The sequence below is a fragment of the Schistocerca piceifrons genome, chromosome 1 (assembly GCF_021461385.2).
Source record: "Schistocerca piceifrons isolate TAMUIC-IGC-003096 chromosome 1, iqSchPice1.1, whole genome shotgun sequence".
NCBI lineage: Eukaryota > Metazoa > Arthropoda > Insecta > Orthoptera > Acrididae > Schistocerca > Schistocerca piceifrons.
This window is the reverse complement of record NC_060138.1, coordinates 718225086-718248823: the sequence shown is the minus strand read 5'-3', so window position 1 is coordinate 718248823 and position 23738 is coordinate 718225086. Positions and strand designations below refer to the sequence as shown.

Below are 23738 nucleotides of genomic sequence, written 5' to 3'. Positions count from 1 at the left end.
TGCCTTTCGCAGGCAAGTGCTGGCAGATATGAAGCTCTGAGGACGGGCTGTGAATCGTGCTTGGGTAGCTGAGATGGTAGAGCACTTGCCCGCGAAAGGCAAAGGTTCCAAGTTTGAGTCTCGGTCCGGCACACAGTTTTAATCTGCCAGGTAGTTTCATAGCAGCGCACACTCCGCTGCAGAGTGAAAATCTCATTCCTCTAATTTGTTCATTCTTAATCCAGCCTTGGCATGAGCAACCTTTCATTGTTCTTGGAAATCTTATTCCAGCTGCTTATCCCTCTTTGTGAGAACTCAAGTTTCAGTCCTGTGCAACACAGATGTTACAGCATAGTTTTATAAAACTTAAGTTTGTTTCCTTTCTAACTCTATTCTTTAAGCTTTTATTAACAGTGGCACGCGCGCGCGCGCACACACACACACACACACACACACACACACACACACACACACACACACACACACACACACACAGATATATATATAAGCACTGGCACGTCGATAGACACACAAACAAACACAAACATACATACAAAATTCTAGCTTTAGCAACCAACGGTTGCCTCGTCAGGAAAGAGGGAAGGAGAGGGAAGGAGAGGGAAAGACGAAAGGATTTGGGTTTTAAGGGAGAGGGTAAGGAGTCATTCCAATCCCGGGAGTGGAAGGACTTACCTTGGGGGGAAAAAAGGACGGGTATACACTCACGCACACACACACACATATCCATCCACACATATACAGACACAAGCAGACATATACAGAGGCAAAGAGTTTGGGCAGAGATGTCAGTCGAGGCGGAAGTGCAGAGGCAAAGATGTTGTTGAATGACAGGTGAGGTATGAGTGGCGGCAACTTGAAATTAGCGGAGATTGAGGCCTGGTGGATAATGGCAAGAGAGGATATATTGAAGAGCAAGTTCCCATCTCCGGAGTTCGGATAGGTTGGTGTTAGTGGGAAGTATCCAGATAACCCGGATGGTGTAACACTGTGCCAAGATGTGTTGGCCGTGCACCAAGGCATGTTTAGCCACAGGGTGATCCTCATTACCAACAAACACTGTCTGCCTCCACAGAACGTATCTCTGCCTACGTAGATCAACACCTTCAACCCATTAGATGCAGTCTCCCATCCTTCATCAAAGACACCAACCACTTTCTCGAACGCCTGGAATCCTTACCCAATCCGTTACCCCCGGAAACCATCCTTGTAACCATTGATGCCACTTCCTTATACACAAATATCCCGCACGTCCAGGGCCTCGCTGCGATGGAGCACTTCCTTTCACGCCGATCACCTGCCACCCTACCTAAAACCTCTTTCCTCATTACCTTAGCCAGCTTCATCCTGACCCACAACTTCTTCACTTTTGAAGACCAGACATACCAACAATTAAAGGGAAAAGCCATGGGTGCCAGGATGGCCCCCTCGTAAGCCAACCTATTCATGGGTCGTTTAGAGGAAGCCTTCTTGGTTACCCAGGCCTGCCAACCCAAAGTTTGGTACAGATTCATTGATGACATCTTCATGATCTGGACTCACAGTGAGGAAGAACTCCAGAATTTCCTCTCCAACCTCAACTCCTTTGGTTCCATCAGATTCACCTGGTCCTACTCCAAATCCCATGCCACTTTCCTTGATGTTGACCTCCACCTGTCCAATGGCCAGCTTCACACGTCCGTCCACATCAAACCCACCAACAAGCAACAGTACCTCCATTATGACAGCTGCCACCCATTCCACATCAAATGGTCCCTTCCCTACAGCCTAGGTCTTCGTGGCAAACGAATCTGCTCCAGTCCGGAATCCCTGAACCATTACACCAACAACCTGACAACAGCTTTCGCATCCCGCAACTACCCTCCCGACCTGGTACAGAAGCAAATAACCAGAGCTACTTCCTCATCCTCTCAAACCCAGAACCTCCCACAGAAGAACCACAAAAGTGCCCCACTTGTGACAGGATACTTTCCGGGACTGGATCAGACTCTCAATGTGGCTCTCCAGCAGGGATAAGACTTCCTCAAATCCTGCCCTGAAATGAGATCCATCCTTCATGAAATCCTCCCCACTCCACCAAGAGTGTCTTTCCGCTGTCCACTTAACCTTCGTAACCTCTTAGTTCATCCCTATGAAATCCCCAAACTACCTTCCCTACCCCTGGCTCCTACCTTTGTAACTGCCCCCAGTGTAAAACCTGTCCCATGCACCCTCCCACCACCTACTCCAGTCCTGTAACATGGAGGGTGTACACGATCAAAGGCAGAGCCACGTGTGAAAGCACCCATGTGATCTACCAACTGACCTGCCTACACTGTGACGCATTCTATGTGGGAATGACCAGCAACAAACTGTCCATTTGCATGAATGGACACAGGCAGACAGTGTTTGTTGGTAATGAGGATCACCCTGTGGCTAAACATATCTTGGTGCACGGCCAACACATCTTGGCACAGTGTTACCCCGTCCGGGTTATCTGGATACTTCCCCTAACACCAACCTATCCGAACTCCAGAGATGGGAACTTGCTCTTCAATATATCCTCTCTTCCCGTTATCCACCAGGCCTCAATCTCCGCTAATTTCAAGTTGCCGCCACTCATACCTCACCTGTCATTCAACAACATCTTTGCCTCTGCACTTCTGCCTCGACTGACATCTCTGCCCTAACTCTTTGCCTCTGTATATGTCTGCTTGTGTCTGTATATGTGTGGATGGATATGTGTGTGTGTGTGTGTGCGCGCGAGTGTATACCCGTCCTTTTTTCCCCCCAAGGTAAGTCCTTCCACTCCCAGGATTGGAATGACTCCTTACCCTCTCCCTTAAAACCCAAATCCTTTCATCTTTCCCTCTCCTTCCCTCTTTCCTGACGAGGCAACCATTGGTTGCGAAAGCTAGAATTTTGTGTGTATGTTTGTGTTTGTTTGTGTGTCTATCGATGTGCCAGCGCTTTCGTTTGGTAAGTCACATCATCTTTGTTTTTAGATATATTTTTTCCCACGTGGAACGTTATATATTTAAAATAGAGGGAAACATTCCACGTGGGAAAAATATATCTAAAAACAAAGATGGTGTGACTTACCAAATGAAAGTGCTGGCAGGTCGATAGGCACACAAACATACACACAAAATTCAAGCTTTCGCAACCAACGGTTGCTTCATCAGGGAAGGAGAGGGAACCGTTGGTTGCGAAAGCTTGCCTGTATGTCTATAAAGCTAGTAACTTACTAGGTTTCCTAAATAATTAAAACTGTTAACTGGTTCAAGTAGTCTGTTACTGATAATTTTTAATCTTTTTGGCCCAGTTACTTAAATAGCATTACCACGATGTTACTGATTTTTCCACAATGTATTCTTTGCTCAAATAACTGAAATGAAGGGAGTCAACAGTCTTTCATTTATAAAATGTCTGGGTTATTCAACTGGCTCCATATTTTCTCAAGCTGCTTAATATTAGGTCACAACTGGAGATGATGATGATGAATAACAAGCTAATTGTTTGACTAAAAAGAATTAAGAACATTTACAAGGAAGATACTGGAATATTTTTTAATGTTCATACAACAATGCTGGAAGAAATGCATGCAGGTATGTGCAATTAAGTAGTACAGAGCGCACAGCAACCTTTCTTCCACAAATCCTATTAACAAATTGAACACAGAACATAATAAATAAAACAATTTCTGTTTTGTTACTTACAGTCCCTCCCCATCACTTATAACACAAGAAAGCTTCTTTACTGTGTAACCACTAATTTCTTCATCTTACAAAAAAAGAAAATAAATATCATTTTGACTCAAAGTATGTCTGTGTGTTTAAAATCAACAATAACAAGAAACAATGATGTTGTGATTAATAAAAAGTGGAACACTGAATTAAATTCAAAATGGAATATTTTTGGGAACAGTTAAGTGAGAGTGCAAACAAAATTTACCGTAACACGCTGTTCAATTTATTACTTGTCACAAGTGGAAAAATAGTCCAACAAGACAGAGACAAAGACAGATTAATTTAAAAATTAAAGTATCAAATAATTTTCCAATTAACGAATACCAGCAAATCACCAAGCAGCAAAAATAAATAATAGGCCATAATGTCACTGAGACATTCACACACACACACACACACACACACACACACACACACACACACACACACACACACACACCATGCTGTGCTGCCGCTGCCACCGCCACCAGAGTTCATTGTTGTAGCAAAAAAAAAATGGGGGGGAGGGGGGGGCCTTCTCTAAAGGTTTAACATTTCATCCTCCTTTTCTACATATCTATTTACCTAACTGCTACTCAGTACTACTATTTGGTGAGTAATCATTTATCCTCATAACATAATGACATTCTATGCTGGACAAACATAAAATTCGGTAATCACTGAGGAAGTACAGACTATTGCACACTCAGTTCGTAACAGAACACGCAAATGACAACAGGTAAACATTTGTAGAAATTCTTGTAACTGTAAAAAGACTGATGCGCAAAGCATGTAACACCTATCACTGTTGTATCTTAGCAAAAGATGTTGCTGAGAACTTTAGAAAATTCTGGTCCCACATAAAATCGTTTAGTGGATCGAAGGCTTCTATCTCGTCAATCACTGGCCAATCTGGTGTGGCAATAGAATTAAGCAAAACTAAATATGAAGTTTTACACATTTTACAATTAAGAAATCATACATGCAGGAGGATTGTACAAACACACCACCATTCAACCATTGCACAGATTCCCACATGAAAGACATAATAATAAGTGCCCCTGGTGTAGAGAACAACTGAAAGAGTTGAAAACAAGTAAGTAGCTAGGTATGGACTGAAACCCAATTTGGTTTTACAGTGAGTATTCTAGGGCAATGACCCCTTACTTAGCTTGCATTTATCATGAATCTCTCACCCAGCATTAAGTCCCCAGGAACTTGAAAAAAGAACAGGTGACTAGTGTATATAAGAAGGGTAAAAGAACAGGCTCATAAAATTGGAGACAAAACATCCTTAACATTAATTTGCTGTGAGTATTCTAGGGCAATGACCCCTTACTTAGCTTGCATTTATCATGAATCTCTCACCCAGCATTAAGTCCCAAGGAACTTGAAAAAAGAACAGGTGACTAGTGTATATAAGAAGGGTAAAAGAACAGGCTCATAAAATTGGAGACAAAACATCCTTAACATTAATTTGCTGTAAAATTCTTAAGAATACTCTAAGCTTGAGAAAGGATTCTGCCCACATATCAGCACAGATTTAGAAAGCATCACTTGTGTGAAACTCAGTTTGCTCTTTTCACATAAGTTATCGTCTGAACTATAGATAAATGACATAGGCAAATTCTGTATGCCTAAATATGCAGAAAGTATTTGACACAGTGCCTGACTGCAGAATATTAATGAAGGTACAAGCATACGAAATAGGTTCCAAGGTATGCGAGTGACTCAACGACTTTAAAAGTAATAAAGCCCAATATGTTTTCCTCGATAGCGAGACAGGGGCACTGTCAGGAGCATCCCAGGGGAAGTGTGAAAGGACCACTATTATTATCTATAAACATAACTGATATGACAGACATGGACAGGTTGAGCAGCAATCTGCGGCTGTTTGCTGAAGATGCTGTGGTGTACAGGAAGATATCAAAGCAATTCAGAGGCAGACTGTTAGATTTGTTACTGATAGGTTCAATCAACATGCAAATATTGTGGAGATGCTTCACGACCTCAAATGGGAATCCCTGGCGGGAAGGTGAAGTTCTTTTCAAGGAACTGAAAAAATTTAGAGAACTGGCATTGGAAGTTGACTACAGAACGATTCTACTGCTGCCAACATACATTTCATGTAAGGAACTTGAAAATAACAGAAAATGGGGTTCATACTGATGCATATAGACATTCATTTTTTCCCTCTCTCTATTTGCAAGTGGAAAAGGACAGGAAATGGCTACTTGTGGTACAAGATACCCTCCACAGTGACTTGCTTAGTACACTGTGAATGTAGATGTAGACTTACATGTTGAGTTATAATTTACTTAGCAAAAGCAGGGTGAAGAAATATCCCATAAATGTTATTCATCCATTAGAAGACATAACCTGTACACTGTCAAGAGATCCAATACTTACACAGCAATAACAATCACAAATTATAAATCCATAATTGCAGTTTTTCTTGTGTACAAAGAAAAGAAAAATGGGAGATTATGATGTAATAGGAATATTAACATTTGTCTGAAAGACTATTAACACTACTCAATGATTTGTTCCAGAATGGATATTGTATTTATGGGGTCTGTTCCAAAAATGAGCATAAAAAGAGATATCAGAAAAATTCTGACCCTCGGACAGCTGTTAGTTTCCACATCAAGCACGTGGGCAGAAAGACATACAAAAGAGAGAGAAGAAGAAGATTTAATTTTGGGGCAAACCTTGGTCAAATTCTAATCCATTATTTGACATACATTAATGGCTCTGTAAAAAAATAGACAACAATCTTAGAAAGTAAGGAATCCACTTTCATGGCCCACCATGTTGTTTGTATAATGCTGCACTTTACTCAAGTATTTAAAAATATGCTGTTTCAAAATGAAATATTCTTGAATTTTAGAATGGAAGTCCAGGAAAACAAAGTAAATACTACCTTGCAATACAATGAACAAAGTGTACTGAAGAAATGATCCAGTCAAAATCTAAACAATTTTATAGAGGGCCCAACTGTCGGAGAAAGAATTCACAAATTATAACTGTTAACTCAATAGGGTTTTCATAGTCATGTTTCTCATTTATTTTACATGATATACAATAATGTGTACTGGAAGTTTACTCTGAACCACTGATGTAAGTTGAGCCTTAGGGTCTGGCGCGCGTGTCAAAAGGTTACCCCAACCATACTTTCAAGGGCCCAATTGAAAGAGCAAGGTTAAATTTGTTTTGTGCAATATTTGGTTGACAAATATTCACTAATATTGGCAGCAAAACAAAATAACCACTGTTTTAACATGTAATTGTACGTGCCTACTATACTGTGCCACTGTAGCCGGTTCTGATTGTGGTAATAGTGGGGTACGTCACAGTGAAGTGGCTGAACCACGAAGATTGCACAGTGTAGCACAGTCAATCAAAAACTGATAAAACTAAGAAAATTACCGTTACTTAATTAGGCTTGCCTTCTGGAAGCAGCTGACAATTTTGAGGGAAAAAAAAAACCTTGGAAATTTTCTGTTTTATTGCTACAATCTGACTGCATATGCTTACCTAGACTATAGTTTAAGGAAAAAGAAGCAATCTGTTGTGTGAATAAAGAAATGTAATATGAATATGATGATGAATATCCATCTGACTTTAAAAAGTTGAAAGCTGTAATTAATTCAAATGCCGATTTGACCACCATCGTGATTTAACAGCCCTGGTCCTTTTGAAAGTGGTGTGCCACTGCCCTCCGATATTTATGTTGGCTTACCCAGCCAGTTCTATGGGCACACACAGTCAAATATACACGCCACATCTTTATGTAACTTGGCATGTTTCACAGTAACAAGTCATTGTCAGAGGCGAATAAGGTAATGAGACAGGAAAAAAAAAAATCCATGGGATCAGTGGGAAAAAAAACCCAGACCTTATTATTTGAAGTCTGGCACTGCATAATTCCTTCTTTTACCAAGAAGCAGGTGTTGAAAAATGTAGCTCAAGATAGAAATGCAGTGGAATTACAATAACTGCCTAAAAGTCTTAATATAAAATCATCATATCAGATGACCATAACACCCAAGTATCTATTTCATGCGATTTACAATACTGTCTCCATGTTAGCAAGAAACACATCACCACTACTACAGCGTGTTAGTTCATACTTGTAACAGTGCCACGATGTTCCAAAGACACAGCATCAGTTAGCTGACCTTTTTCAGAAGTCTCTTTGCCTTTGGGGAGTGCATCTTCAAGTGGCACTATTCGGGTATCCTGAAAATCAAGAATCATCATTTACAATTGGTACTAACAATGGATATAATAAGAGTCATATGTGTATAACACATAAGGTACATATGAAGATGCTTATAACATCTTCCATCCCCAAAAACCATACTGAAAACGATTTTCATAAAAGTAATTACATGACCACGTAAAATAGGTGCTTAACATTACAGAAAGTGCCACTAATTTTGCTGTGTTGTCTTGATTTCCAGAAGGATCTGCAATTGAACCAAAACCAACTAATAAAAGAAATACATTTCTATAATGTGTGTGTTCAGATAAAAAATTGAACTGAGGATTAATTATTGTAATAATACAGTATTTTGTATAATAGAATGATGATCATCAGAATGCTGAATCGCAGAATGACGATCATCAGAATGCCATATCGTCTTACAGGAATATTGCTGACGCTCAAATTGAAATGTATATGACCCTATTTTAATTGTTATTGTCAACATAATTTTCAATAACTGTAAGTTATTGATGCTCAGAACACCACTGGCTGATCACATCTATAGCTGAATGGAACAAGAACCTCAAAAGCATATTAATAGCTCTGATATCAAATAGGGCTATACTAATTATAAACTATTCAAATCTACCATACTGAAGAACAAATAAATTTGTTTGACTATTTCATATGGCACTATATGAAATGAGTTTGTGAAGAAAATAAGGTAGCCCATAAAGAAAACAACAATTAACATTTGTTTAAAATTTCTCATAAAATATGATATTTCTACATATGTCTCTTGTACTGAAGCTATGTAACTCCATGAAATTTTGCCAGAGGGCACAGACAGACAGTACTATCAACAGCACTAATGGAACTCATTTATTGGGAAATATTTGTTGAAGTCTGTAGGATGACATACTTAGCAAGAAATGTCTGACTGGCAAATATAACACATTTCTACAAACCACTGCTTTTCTTGTTAGTTATTTTCCATTAAGGGACTGCATGTGGGAAAGCAATATTAATAAGCAATCAGTCAGAATAACAAATAGGATGTAATGGAGGAGTAAAACAGGTCTGGTATAATAATACTAAGGGGCAATCAGAGCTCAGTTACAAAATTTTATTACAGACCACAGAGCAAAGTGTTTTACGGGTAACATCTACTATCCTTATATGGTGTTACCTGTGCTTTTTCCCAGCTTGTAGGCATAGATTTTTTTTTTTTTTGCGGAAGGGGGGGGGGGGGTCAAGGGATACACAGTATACACATTCAATGGAAGAGCCACCTCAGCTGCGAATTCTATGCAGAATCTGCCAGGGATTCCATCTGGCTGTGGGGTCTCATTCAATTTCAGGGATTTCACTTGTTCTCAATATGACTGACAGTAATATCTTCATTACTCATCTTCACAGCTGTCCAAAAATTAAACTTTCGCAGCACTCCTGGACCTTCCTTAACAAAAGAACATTTGAAAATGGGAGTTCAGATTTTCTGCTTTTGCTTCACTACCACCAGTTTCAGTTCCTTTGTCATGCACGGCTGGCTGGACATGTAACTGTGGTGGCATTCATAGCTACAACACACAATCAAGATTTCTTGAGGTTCTGTGAGAGGTCTTTCAATAATATAAGCTGCTTAAGGCTTCACACATTATCCTTTTGACAGCCAAACATTTTTCATTTAGCATATTTCTATATGTAGCACTACGCTTTGTTTTCAGGGCCAGTTTAAGGCCCAAGCGACACAAGCTGCAGCTTGAGGCACCAAGCTGAGAGGGGCACCCAAGGCACCACAAACTACAATTTCTGTACAGGATGTTCACAACTGGTAGCAGCCACTCGGGGTATCAAGATGAGTGGGGCGCCAAGGATGCCTAAGGGCAACATTTGAATAAAATCTTCACTTTTCCAGTTACGTCAATTCGAATAACATTCTCGAGCTTTCAATGGCCATCTCCACCCCAGTCATCAGGAGTAAAGGGAAAAGGGGGAGAGGCCAAATGATAAGTCGCTTGTGTGGAAAACTGCTCTTGAACCTGCCCTGTTAGTTTTACAGCTTTTGTATACAAGTTTCTTTCTGTTGCATGGAGGGTCTCTTCCATCACAAACTGGGTCTAATGTGATGAGCCTTAGACCAAAAGCAGAACTGGAATACAGATTAAGAAGTGAGAGTATGTATCAACAATTAGAGCTCAATTGAACCATTAACTGAAACAAAAACGTTCATTTTAGAAAACCTATCACTTCTTAATAATATTGTGAAATGTTATCAACAGGCATCACACTGCAGTGAACAGCAAGTCATTTCATATTCAACCAGATGTAGCCTACAATCAGGTAAGGACTTCTATCCCGATAATCAGATGCCTAAGACAGAAGTAAAGCTGTCGTGACGGGGCGTGAGTCGTGCTTGGGTAGCTCAGTTGATAGAGCACCTGTCCGCGAAAGGCAGAGGTCCCGAGTTCCAGTCTCGGTCCAGCACACAGTTTTGATCTGCCAGGAAGTTTCGTATCAGTGCACACTCCGCTGCAGAGTGAAAATCTCATTCTGGAATCGGATGACTGTTTTGAAACCATATCATCTGTAAATTGGTAAGCTTATTAGTTGGCTGCCATATTGGGCATGTACCAATTTGATGTATCATTTTCAAAAACTAAAAAATACTGAATGTAACAATGGTAGAAAATGTGAAAGACAACATACGAGATTTGGCAAAAACTATTGCAATGATTGAGTGGGCAGGAACAAGTAGTGTTAACATATGGATTATGTAAAGTATCAAAAATGTTTATAATTTACCTTCACTGTCATCTCCAATTATTAATATCACAAGACATCATTACCAGGTCAATGAAGAGTAACTATCATGTTGCAGCAGTCGACAAGTTGGCAGCCAGGACATATAATGTAGGAGAAGACTTTCACAAAAAGATGATGCAAACTGGTATACCCTTACTCTTAGCTGCTGCAGAACATGAAATGCTGCTGGTGAGGTTTTAATGTGGATAGTGTGACTATGGTTTAAAAGTGTAGAGATTAGAATACCAGTTTGATTTTACATAGAGTATGTGCAGGAACTTGCCCCCCTTCTTGCAGCGGTGTACCGTAGGTCTCTAGAAGAGAGTAGCTTTCCAAAAGATTGGAAAAGGGCAGGGTTCATCCCCATTTTCAAGAAGGGACATAGAACAGATGTGCAGAACTATAGACCTGTATCTCTAACGAAGATCAGTTGTAGAATTCTGGAACATGTATTATGTTCGAGTATAATGACTTTTCTGGAGACTAGAAATCTACTCCGTAGGAATCAGCATGGGTTTTGAAAAAGACGATCGTGTGAAACCCAGCTCGCACTATTCGTCCACAAGACTCAAGAGGGCCATAGACATGGGTTCTCAGGTAGGTGACCTGTTTCTTGGCTTCCGCAAGGCATTTGATACAGTTCCCCCACAGTCGTTTAATGAACAAAGTAACAGCATATGGACTATAGACCAATTGTGTGACTGGATTGAAGAGTTCCTAGATAACAGAACACAGTATGTCATTCTCAATGGAGAGAAGTCTTCCGAAGTAAGAGTGATTTCAGGTGTGCCGCAGAGGAGTGTCGTAGGACCTTTGCTATTCACAATATATATAAATGACCTTGTGGATAACATCGGAAGTTCACTGAGACTTTTTGCGGATGATGCAGTAGTATATTGAGAGGTTGTAACAATGGAAAATTGTACTGAAATGCAGGAGGATCTGCAACGAATTGACGCATGGTGCAGGGAATGGCAATTGAATCTCAATGTAGACAAGTGTAATGTGCTGCGAATACATAGAAAGAAAGATCCTTTATCATTTGGCTACTATACAGTAGGTCAGCAACTGGAAGCAGTTAATTCCATAAATTATCTGGGAGTAGGCATTAGGAGTGATTTAAAATGGAATGACCATACAAAATTAATCACCGGTAAAGCAGATACCAGACAGATTCACTGGAAGAATCCTAAGGAAATGCAGTCCGAAAACAAAGGAAGTAGGTTACTGTACACCTGTTCACCCACTGCTTGAGTACTGCTCACGGTTATGGGATCCGTATCAGATAGGGTTTATAGAAGAGAGAGAGAAGATCCAACGTAGAGCAGCGCACTTTGTTACAGGATCATACAGTAATTGTGAAAGCATTACAGAGATGATAAACTCCAGTGGAAGACTCTGCTAGAGAGATGCTCAGTAGATCGTTATGGGCTTTTGTTGAAGTTTCAAGAACATACCTTCACCGAAAAGTCAAGCAGTATATTGCTCCCTCCTACGTACATCTCGCGAAGAGACCACGAGTATAAAATCAAAGAAAATAGAGCCCACACAGAGGCATACCAACAATCTTTCCTTCCATGAACAATACGAGACTGAAATAGAAGGGAGAACTGATAGAGGTACTCAAGGTACCCTCCATCACACAATGTCAGGTGGCTTGCGGAGTATGGACGTGGATGTATATTAGTTACTGTTTATAAAATGGTAAACTATAACTGGAAAACTGGGAGAGAAACCAATAGTAATAATGGGTATGGAACGTGATTGAAAAATACAGTAGAAGCTGATGCTAAATGACCGAGTCAGGATTTTCAGAAGCCACCATAACATCCAGAGGTTACAAGATTAATATTACATCAAAGTTTTTCCCATACAGAGATCAAGGTGCAAAAGGAAGCATAGTTATTGGGGGTTCAACACTACAAGATGAGATAGAAATGCTAGTACCAGTGATCAAAAATGGCATCAGAAACTTAAACGTAGTTCAGACACTTCTGTGTTCAGGGTGATAACAGTTTTAACTTTATCTTTGATATATTGTATGGGCCAATCAAGTTTCTGGCAACGAAAATACAAAGAAAACTGTGACAAAAGAGGGCACTGTTTAACATTTTCATCAATTTTCAATAGTGCTCGTCCAGTACCAGAAGCTGTGTGTGGTTAATTGTCATGAACCTAATTTTTAACATCGTGCAGCCCCTTCAGCAACTGTGATAATTAAACATATAACACGTCAGCCTCAGTTGCAAATAGAAACCAATCTTTACCTAGATTTCAGTCAAAATAATTTTGCCTTCTTCAGAAGCTACTGACACTAAACTATTACATGCCAAAGTATGGCCATGTCAGGTATAAAACTATAGCACAGTAGTTCCCAGTCATAAATCTACATTACTTAGCTGAAGGGAAACAGCAGGCCCCTCTGCGCAGACGAGGTCGGCAGGCTGCGAGAGTTCCGGCGCAGTTCTTGCGGTCTACCGACCTCGTCTGCGCAGTGGGGCCTGCTGTTTTCCTTCAGCTAAGTGCAACTGAGGCTAACATGTTACACGTTTAGTCCTGTATCGTGATAGCGGATACAAGAAAACACAGTGGCCACAGGTTTTCTGAAATATTGAATTAAACAACTTTTGAAATAAAAACTAATTTCTGCAGGCCCAGGGAAACAACATATAGGAATTTTGATTAGGTAAAAAAGTAATACATCTCTATAAACATGTGGAAGTAGTGGATTTTGATTCAGAAATAAAGTATAGAAAGTACTTTGTTTTACGTTGTTGAACTATATGCCACACAAAATGGCAAACCAGTTTGGAACTGTTTGACACACAGTGCATCCTCCTGCATCAACTGCAGACAGACAATTAGATTTATGGTCCTGAGTAACTTGCCCCGACCACTGATGGACAGTAACAACTGGTCTCATCAAAATGGAACATAGCCATACTTCACTGACAGTCCAATACCATTCTTCGTGGTCTGTTAGCTGCATTTTTTAAGGCTTGGCAACTCTATATGAAAGGAATGGGATCTTGTGTTTGTGACCCACCATCCACGGTGATGCGCAATCAAAAAAAGTGGGACCAGAACAAGATTTATGATTTTGTAATATGAACTTAAGATGTGGCTTATTCAGATTGAAAGGAAAGCTGAGAGAGATAAAATGGTGAGTTTATGCCAACAACTGGAGTTTACTTGAAGAGACAATTCAATAGACACAGTACTTTTACAAATTGTTTTCATTTCATTCTCTGCATTCTAGCAATGTCATGTTTAAGTTTATCACAACACAGCTAAAATACTGAAAAAATTTGGCTGACATGGCCGTATGTAACAACAGAAAAATAAACATTAATTGCCTCTGGAAACTACTCACAGCAGAACGATAAGTTTGAGGGTGATGTTGCATACAACAAAAAATATCCTGTTGGAGCTTACTGTCAAATTGTTATTTGCATGATCATAAGTATAAAATGGAAACTTGTCTGTGTGAGTCAGATAAAAGGATCTTATTCCAAATGTGACTTACAGTGACAAAAATGTCTTCTCACAACTGAAAGAAGTGGGCATTACCACAGGAATAACTTCTCATATGCACTATGTAAAACTGCTTCCAGAATCCACATTTCTCCCAAGATCATTTGGCTACAAAGTGTCACACTTCACACCCATTATTCTAGCACATTGGTCTGAGGTATTTAATACTGAGGATGTGTTCATTCGCAACAGACTATTAAATGCATGTTAGAAACAGCTGGCGCCTGGAAACTGAAAACTACTGAAGGTCCTGTCATTTTTGTTGGCATTGTCACATATGTATTCACTTGGCTCAAGAGAAATTTTTGCAAGCTCTACACATACTCGTTGTGAGAAAACCAATAACTGCATCAATGAGTAAAACACTAACAGCATCCAATACACTTCGTGTAGATTTTGTTGCTGTTTTAACACTTATTTGTCATCATTTTGTGTGCTTTGGGATCGTGGTGTAATTTGTTTGTTTTATACATTTAGCTTGTCCCTCACCCTACAACCCCCAATTTCCCGCAGTTGTGCCATTAGTTTGATTATATTTTTGAGTGGAGATGTTATTGTCTTATTTATATGTATTTTTGTGTTTGTTGTCATGTCTACGTAGTGACGTCATAGGTGCCATACTGGAGATGCTTAGAATAGCCATTTCCGCCATACTGATAATGTCATGAATCAAGCAGGCAGGTGGAATTGGACACTTCTGTAATCCTAACATTAGGAAGCCTTGTATCAAAGTATATATTTCCTTTCAGAATAAAACAATAAACAGTGTCGCACTTTGGACCGAGAAAATCTTTCGATGCTGTGTCTCCCACAGCATCAATATCAAAAGGTTTATTGCTAAAGAACAGAACATACTCCAGATGTTGGAATCTCACTTAAAGGAAAAAGATAATGTATGTAAACATCCAAAAATTAGACTGCCTACCAATTACAAATGGTGTAGTGCAAGGCTTTGTTCTTGGAACCTGGTCTCTTGTTTACTGTATACATACAGGGTTTGGACAAAAATACGGAAACGCCACAAGAAATGCATGCTTGAATATAAATGCAGATGCTAGTCAAGCCTACAGATCACACTGTTGTATCTGACTACCATCAGCACCTGTGTAACGTCTTCAGTACAATGCAAGTACCATTTTTGATCAGAACAACATTCAATGTCGTTATGACTATATTATGACAGAGCTAAGAGAATTTGAACACTGGAAAACTGTTGATGTTCGTATGGTGGGTACACTTCCATAACCAAGAGAACTTAATTGTTTGGTGTTTCAGGAGGCATCAAATCAAATATTGATACCGCACAAAGGGAAAGCAGATGAATGTCACCTGCTAAGTCACAATGCAGATGAAAGTGTGTGGATAGTGGTCACAGCGGATGGTCACTGCAGAGAATTGTAAAGAAAAAATATGAGGGGAGCAGCTGCAACCGTCAGTGCAGAATACAATAATTAGAAACTTCTTGGTCATGTCACCTTTAGGCAACTCTCCAAAGTTCCCTTTCACTGTCAGAGTAAATTCAAAAGCACAGCAGCAATTCAGATTCAAACAATTCAAGAATTTCATGACCATTTTAAGAAATGACCTGGATTTTTAATGCCAAATTGTATTCAATAATAGGATTTAATAGCCTGAAATGCATTAAGTAAAAAATATCATACAATGACACTCAATGCAAAAATGTAATATAATATACACAGTGCGGATTCACTACATGAATTTTTAGTACTAGCTCCACTTGAATAAAGTTCTATTTAAAGACATCCCATTAAAATAACTCAGAAGTTCATGTACGTTATGTGACAACATTGATCGTCTATTAACGTCTTCAAATTTGAATAAGTCCTACTCTTTTCTTTTTTACCAAATACAAGTTTTGCACTTGTTAACATCACAGATTTAATATATTGAAGATAAAATAATTCACCTGTAATTCATTTCGAAGACTTGTGTTTGAATGATTACTGTCAGGTGGAGAAACTGGTATGATGTAATCTCCTGGGCTCCCAACAGAACGTGGACCTTGTTCCAGCGATGCAAAACCAAATGAGGTTGGGCCTGCTGACCTGTGTTCCAAATTCATTAAAGATTTGTGCTCTATTATATACAATGATTTTATTAATTTAATACTGCAGGAAAAATTGCTGCCCCCACCTGGTAAGAGGGCCCAGTGTCATAGAAGGCCTGCCTCCTCGAACAGCACCTTCCAAACGTTCTGCACTTCCCATCAACATCTTTGTGCGCTCCATATAATCCATATGAGTTTTAAAAAGTTCAGTGTAACGTTCATGCAGTTTGGCATATTCACGTTTCTGTTCCTGCTCCTTTTCCTCAAGACGTGCCACTGTTTCAATAAATCAAACAAGTTTTTTAACATACTCTGGCACAGAAACATTTACGTTGCAAGTATACATTCACAGCTAACAAAATCCTAGCACATGGATATGAAATCAAAGAAACTAGTGAAAGCAATGATTGCATTGTTCTTATAACAACGGTGTCATTCCTCTTAAAGGCAATGACTGTTGTTCATTTTGTGAAATACTTATGCTACTTGAGCTCCTAAACTTCCTCACACTAAAAAATCCTAGAATATGTTGCTTCTTGTAATGCAAACTAATTGTCAATACATTGTGTTAAATAATATCCTAAAACATTCAAAGAAAAATAAAAAAACAATATTCAAGACACACTACCATGATCTGAAGAATTCTTTGCTTTCAATTCCAACATACGAACTATCGATTCTAGACTTTCAATCTTGCTATGAAGATCCTTTCTTTCATCTTCACCAGCATCTTCAAGTTCCAAAAGTTTCTGAATAAAAAGTAGATACAGCACAATTATTAGGACGATGGTAATTACGTGAAGGTAATATTATACACTACTATTTCTCACAATGAAATTATTGTTCTAAGTGGCTTACCTGTTCAGAACTCTTTCTTAGCTGTTTTTCCCGTTCATACTGTGTAACTAATTGTTCATTATCTTCTCTTAGCAGCTCTAATTCCACCTCATGTTCCTGATTTTCTGTATACGACAGATCCAAACACTCTAGTACATTTACAACCAATGGCATAAGATCTTTCACAACGTCTTCATCATATTTACTTATCATTTTCTCGAATTCTTGGTAAATGCTTCCAGCTAGTGATTGCACCTTCTCAGACATCACTACATGGGAATCCTCGTGGGTCCCGTAAACTGTTTCTTGCTCCATGTCCATCATTTTGACTAGAAGTATTTTAGCAACCGTATTTACTTACAGTCAACGACACCTTTCACTAACTACTGTATGTACAGGAACGCTACGTAACGCTGTCATTCCACTAGCGAAATGTTACAGTGTAATATCACAGATTTTCAGTCATTAGAAGTCCGTCTTCTGCTTTTACCCTGTATCACTACACACTGACTTAAACATATCTACGAAATTAACGTCATGCTGCAGCACATATGGTGACAATTACCGTTCTACGCATTTCAGTGGCAATGTTTGGTTGTTACATAACAAGCCAGTTTTCAAAACTTACTTCGCGTCTACGAACATTTCTTTTTTTAAGCACAACTGCCTCCTGTCAATTTCTCGCTGCGCATTCGCTTACGATTTTACACAATAGATAGCACTGTATCGAAAATTTCAAAGAGTAAGCGAAACGTTGCCACAGGCATTACAGTCACTGCTTTGACCAGACAACATATCCTTACAATTTACGCGATCACCACTGGGTTGTTTTCCCGCAATCAGGTGTAAGAAAATGAAATATGCCATATCTACTTTCTGAGCGCGTTTTGCTTATTTCACATCGTAGTTGGATCTGATCGATGTTCCGAAGAGATTTTGGCTGACATTTGCGGCGCCGGCGCTTTTCGCTTCTGATTTCGAAGCTACTGTTCAAAAAGACTACAAAAAAGCTTTTAAGCATGTAAATAATAAAAAATAATGGATACTGATGTAGTTGATATAGCGAAGCAAAAGAAGTCACTGCAGTCAACGAGCGCAAACACACAGCTGAACTTTAAAACAAGAAAGTGAAATAAAGTAAAAAGAGTGACTCACAGAAGTCAATTACTTTTAATGATAAGCAACACTTTATTGTCATAATATTAATGTTGACTAGTTCTGGTCGCTTCCGACTGACGATAATACACTGATGTGCAAAACTTACGGACTGAAGTGAGTTTTGCCATGATGTGTCACTACTATGTACCATAGCTACATGAAAGTAGGACTATACATAGAAAGAACTGCTACAGTATAGTACACAAGGTAACTGAAAGAAATACGCAGTGACACGAGCAGATATGATGCTTTTATTCAAAGATAGAAATTACACTTAAGTCACTGTCCTTCGTGATGGTCTCACGGACATTACAAAAGGTGTCGATCTGGTTCTTAATGGAGTATATGATCACTACGGACGGCAATGCATGCTCTGCAACGTGCTCCCGTTCTGGTCAGAAGGTTGGTAAGGAGTTATTGTGGTAGGACATTCCATTCTTCCACCATCGTGTTTGACAACTGCTGGATGGTCGTTGGCGCATGTGAACGTGTGTATACGTCTCCCGAGCGCAATCCACACGTGCCCGATAGAATGTAAGTCGGGCAAAACAGACAACCCAGTACATGCGACGAATAACCTCTCGTTCCAAGAGCTCTCCACCCCCCCCCCCCCCCCCCCCCGCCACCTGCACTGCTCGATGCGGTCACATATTGTCATCCATAGACATGAACTCAGAGCGAATGTACACCTGAAAAGACGCACATGGTGACATGGTGAAACAGTACAATCTCACAATGACGTTGACCGCTGAGTGTACCGTGATTAAAGATCTGGGGGTCACTACGCCCAAGCAACATTATGCCTCCCCACATCGTAACACCTGGACTACCAGAAAGATCACGTTCGACAGTGTTCCTGGGTGCATTATATGCACCCACATCTCACAATATGATGGCACGTTCAGCAAGTCAAAGAGAAATCCTTGCCGAGCGGTCTAAGGCGCTGCAGTCATGGATTGTGCGGCTGATCACGGCGGGAGGTTCGAGTCCTCCCTCGGGCATGGGTGTGTGTGTTTGCCCTTAGGATAATTTAGGTTAAATACTGTGTAAGCTTAGGGACTGATGTTCTTAGCAGTTAAGTCCCATAAGATTTCACACACATTTGAACATTTTTTTCAAATCTTGATAGTAGGAAGTACACCACATTCCTGCAAGAAACATTAGGTCTGTTATTGGAAGAAATACATTTAGGGACAAGGAACAGAATGCGGTATCAACAGGATGGGTGTCCGGCACATTTTTTCTGATGGCTAGAAATGAGTTGCAGAGACAGTTCCCAAATCGTTGGATTGGACGCAGAGATGTGTCATCGCCGGCTCATTAGCCAGACTTGACGACTCTGGATTTTTTCTTGTGGGGTTCGTAAAAGACATTGTTTATAAAGACGTTTCAGCTACACCTGGAGATATGCGGGAGAGAACTGTCAGAGCATGTGCTTCGATAAGTGCCGATGTGATAAGGAATACCACTCAATCCATGATAGAATGATTGCAGCACTACATGGATACCAATGGTCCTCACTTCGAACACCTTCTGTAAATGGACGTTCATGCCACCTATGTGACCTTTGTTGACCTTCAAAGACCTTACTGGTACACATCATTGGATTCGTCTCGATAGCCGCTATCAGAAAATTAGTACCAAACTATAGCACCCCTTCAAAAAAACAAAGTTCACCTTCATATCTCTGAAGCGACCCACCTAGCAACAAAAAACGAAAGTCATATTATGTCCCTCATTGTCCCATGCAGCTTTTGTCCCACAAACTTTGCAGCTCCTATCATACTTTTGTAGTTATTCTTGGTGGCAACAGTTAGTGACTTACTCTGTATAAGGCGACGGACTGTTACCACTGATAGTATACAATGTGTTTCACTGTTCCACTGATGCGTCAGAGCCGAGGAGAACGCAGACCTGTCCTGCAATGCCGTTCGGATAAGGTGTTGACCTTCTGGGGCGATGGCACGGGTAGTGCGACCTAACCCACCTCTTCGTTTTCTAAGGCCTTCTGTGAACTATTCTGTACACACCCGTTGTATTGCCGAAAAATTTCGTCCCACACGAGCAGCAATTCTGGATGGGTGCATCACATTCTCTAATGCCAATAATGTGCCCCCTTTCCGACTCACTTATTTGAGGGTACGGTTTGCACATACATCTACAAGGCATCCTGCACATCTGTTCAAGCGGTTTATAGTGACGACGAGAGCCACATGCATATTTTTACCGGTAGCTGGTGTTGCGCTGCAGTATCGAAGTTGGCCTTGAACCTGTGGGCTGACATGGTTCAAATGCTAATCATTCTACAGAATATACTAATGTATATGTCCTGTGAATATATATGCCCTATCTCTAGTCGTTCAAGATGTTCTATTTTTTTCTGAACATGGGTGTATATTTACAGGCACCAGCGCCTCTAAGTTCGACGCTATGCAGCGTCGTTGGCTCACGTTTCCGGACAGGGCTTTGTATTCAAAATATTATGTACTCATTCCCTTTTATATGTCCTAGAGGTTTGTAACCGGAATTTCCGAACGGTTTGAGCATGTGCACCAGAGATCTCGGCCGCCCGGACTCAAAGCGGTGGGCTGACGCAGCAACCCATGTGGCTGAACAGGCCCGATCTCTGGTCTGGAGTTCACGTTTCAATATTTAGGAACTCGCTCGCACATTTATATTTTTCTAGATCTGAATTTCTCTCCATCCCCCACCCCTCCACCATCTTTTTCCTCACAAGATAAGCAGTAGCCCAGAACCAGCTTCTTCATTCTTATTTAGAATGGAAATAATGAGTAGTAATACGAAGTTACTTCCGCCAGTGCGAGCACCTTTTTGGCTTTTCTCCACAGCTATGACCTGCTTTCACATCCGGTTCTCACATTCGGCTAGCAAAAGGTTTTAGGTTCAACACACGTAACCGGTAGCTGGTGTTGCGCTGCAGTATCGAAGTTGGCCTTGAACCTGTGGGCTGACATGGTTCAAATGCTAATCATTCTACAGAATATACTAATGTATATGTCCTGTGAATATGTATGTCCTATCTCTAGTCGTTCAAGATGTTCTATTTTTTTCTGAACATGAGTGTATATTTACAGGCACCAGCGCCTCTAAGTACGACGCTATGCAGCGTCGTTGGCTCACGTTTCCGGACAGGGCCTTGTATTCAAAATATTATGTACTCATTCCCCTTTATATGTCCTAGAGGTTTGTAACCGGAATTTCCGAACGGTTTGAGCACGTGCACCAGATATCTCGGCCGCCCGGACTCAAAGCGGTGGGTTGACGCAACAACCCATGTGGCTGAAAAGGCCCGATCTCTGCTCTGGAGTTCACGTTTCAATATTTAGGAACTCGCTCGCACATTTATATTTTTCTAGATCTGAATTTCTCTCCATCCCCCACCCCTCCACCATCTTTTTCCTCACAAGATAAGCAGTAGCCCAGAACCAGCTTCCTCATTCTTATTTAGAATGGAAATAATGAGTAGTAATACGAAGTTACTTCCGCCAGTGCGAGCACCTTTTTGGCTTTTCTCCACAACTATGACCTGCTTTCACATCCGGTTCTCACATTCGGCTAGCAAAAGGTTTTAGGTTCAACACACGTAACGTGTAATTTTCTTAAAATTCATTATTTTTCAGCGAATTTCGACACACTGTTTGAAATGTTGCCACCCCACCCCTGCTACCGCCGCCGCCACTGCCGGGACACGACAGCGTCATAGCACAGTTGGACTATCGGAGCGACAGCGAAATAATTACAATGTCACAAATAACGTTTGATACTTGCGTAGATATTTCAGAGGTTACCCTTCCCCACTTTGATTTAACAGAGTTGTAGTGACATTATTATGTTTAAAAGTACAATGCTTAAATTTCACCACGCATTTAGGCTAATTTGCAAGACATATTGATGTGCAAGACATCTAATGACGGTTTGAGTGTCACTGGTTCTTGCGACTCACGCAAGCATAGACATTCCGGACACGCTCCACTTTATTTACTAGGTTGGTGCATAAGTTCGTAGCGTTTTTGTTTTGCATGTTGGTATTCCGGTTGCTAAGTGTTTACTTATCGATTGTCAGTTTTTATTTGTAGTTCACTGCTGCTATCGGCCGGCCGCAGTGGCCATGCGGCTCTAGGCGCTACAGTCTGGAACCGCGCGACCGCTACGGTCGCAGGTTTGAATCCTGCCTCGGGCATGGATGTGTGTGATGTCCTTAGGTTAGTTAGGTTTAAATAGTTCTAAGTTCTAGGGGACTGATGACCTCAAATGTTAAGTCCCATAGTGCTCAGAGCCATTTGAACCATTTTTGAACTGCTGCTATCTGAGTTTAAATGTTGTCATTTTGTCATTCGGAGATACTGAGTGAAGCTGTGGACGCCGCCAAGTGGAGAAATCGGAACAGTTCCGACATATTCTTCTGTTTGTGTTCAGTAGAGAGCTAACAACAGCGGAGGCAGCCAGTACCATTTGCACTGTGTACGGGGATAATGCCGCTGGACAGAATAAGGCAAGAAAATGGTTTTCTGTTTCAAGGAAAATGGTTTTGACATTACTGACTATCCCTATTCAGGAAGGCATTCGTGGTGTGATGAAGACCGTTTAAACGCATTAATCCACAATGATCCATGTCAGTGTACTCGGGAACTGGCAAACGTGATGAACTGTGATCATTCCACCATCGAGCGACATTTGCGTGCAATGGGGAAGGTTCAAAAGTCGGGCGCATGGATACTACATGCTCTAAGCCAAAATTACAAAAATCAGCGGGTGACCGTATACACATCTCTGCTTGCTCGTCATCAACTGGCTCTTGAACAACATCGACTTATCCGAACGGCATTGCAGGACAGATCTGCGTTCTCCTCGGCTCTGACGCAACGGTGGAACAGTGAAACACATTGTATACTATTAGTGGTGACAGTCCGTCGCCTTATACAGGGTAAGTCACTAACTGTTGCCACCAAGAATAACTACAAAAGTATGATAGGGGCTGCAAAGTTTGTGGGATAAAAGCTGCGTGGGACAATGGGGGCCATAATATGACTTGTTTTTTGTTGCTAGTTGGGTCGCTTCAGAGATATGAAGGTCAACTTTGTTTTTTTTTTGAAGGGGTGCTATAGTTTGGTACTTATTTTCTGATAGCGGCTATCGAGACGAATCCAGTGATGTGTAACAGTAAGGTCTTTGAAGGCCAACAAAGGTCACATAGGTGGCATGAACGTCCATTTACAGAAGGTGTTCGAAGTGAGGACCATTGGTATCAATGTAGTGCTGCAATCATCTTATCGTGGATTGTATCGTTTCTGGTGACGAGAAATGGTGTCTTTATGCTAACGTAAGGCAAAGAAAGGGATGGTTGAGCCCAAAACAAGCAGCAACTCTCCGCGCAAAGCCTGCACGTATCCGCAAAAGATAA

At 40.6% G+C, this 23738-nt stretch overlaps 1 protein-coding gene across 13 annotated transcripts in view; it reads right to left on the bottom strand.

Moving 5' to 3' along the window:
- LOC124711044 (C-Jun-amino-terminal kinase-interacting protein 4) overlaps window positions 1-17929 on the bottom strand; it is a 265595-nt gene extending 247666 nt beyond the window's left edge. For 2 of the 13 annotated variants that reach the window (XM_047240971.1, XM_047240975.1), the window contains exons 1-5: window positions 17180-17915; window positions 16950-17070; window positions 16408-16597; window positions 16181-16319; window positions 7838-7946 (exon numbers count right to left, since the gene is read on the bottom strand). In XM_047240971.1, the coding sequence (XP_047096927.1) occupies window positions 7838-7946; window positions 16181-16319; window positions 16408-16597; window positions 16950-17070; window positions 17180-17482 (862 nt within the window). In that variant the 5' untranslated portion in view covers window positions 17483-17915. Of the gene's footprint in view, window positions 1-7837; window positions 7947-16180; window positions 16320-16407; window positions 16598-16949; window positions 17071-17179 lie in introns of all 13 variants that reach the window. The other 11 variants (XM_047240976.1, XM_047240994.1, XM_047241003.1 and 8 more) reach the window with 10 other exon arrangements.
- Window positions 17930-23738: the final 5809 nt, after the last annotated feature.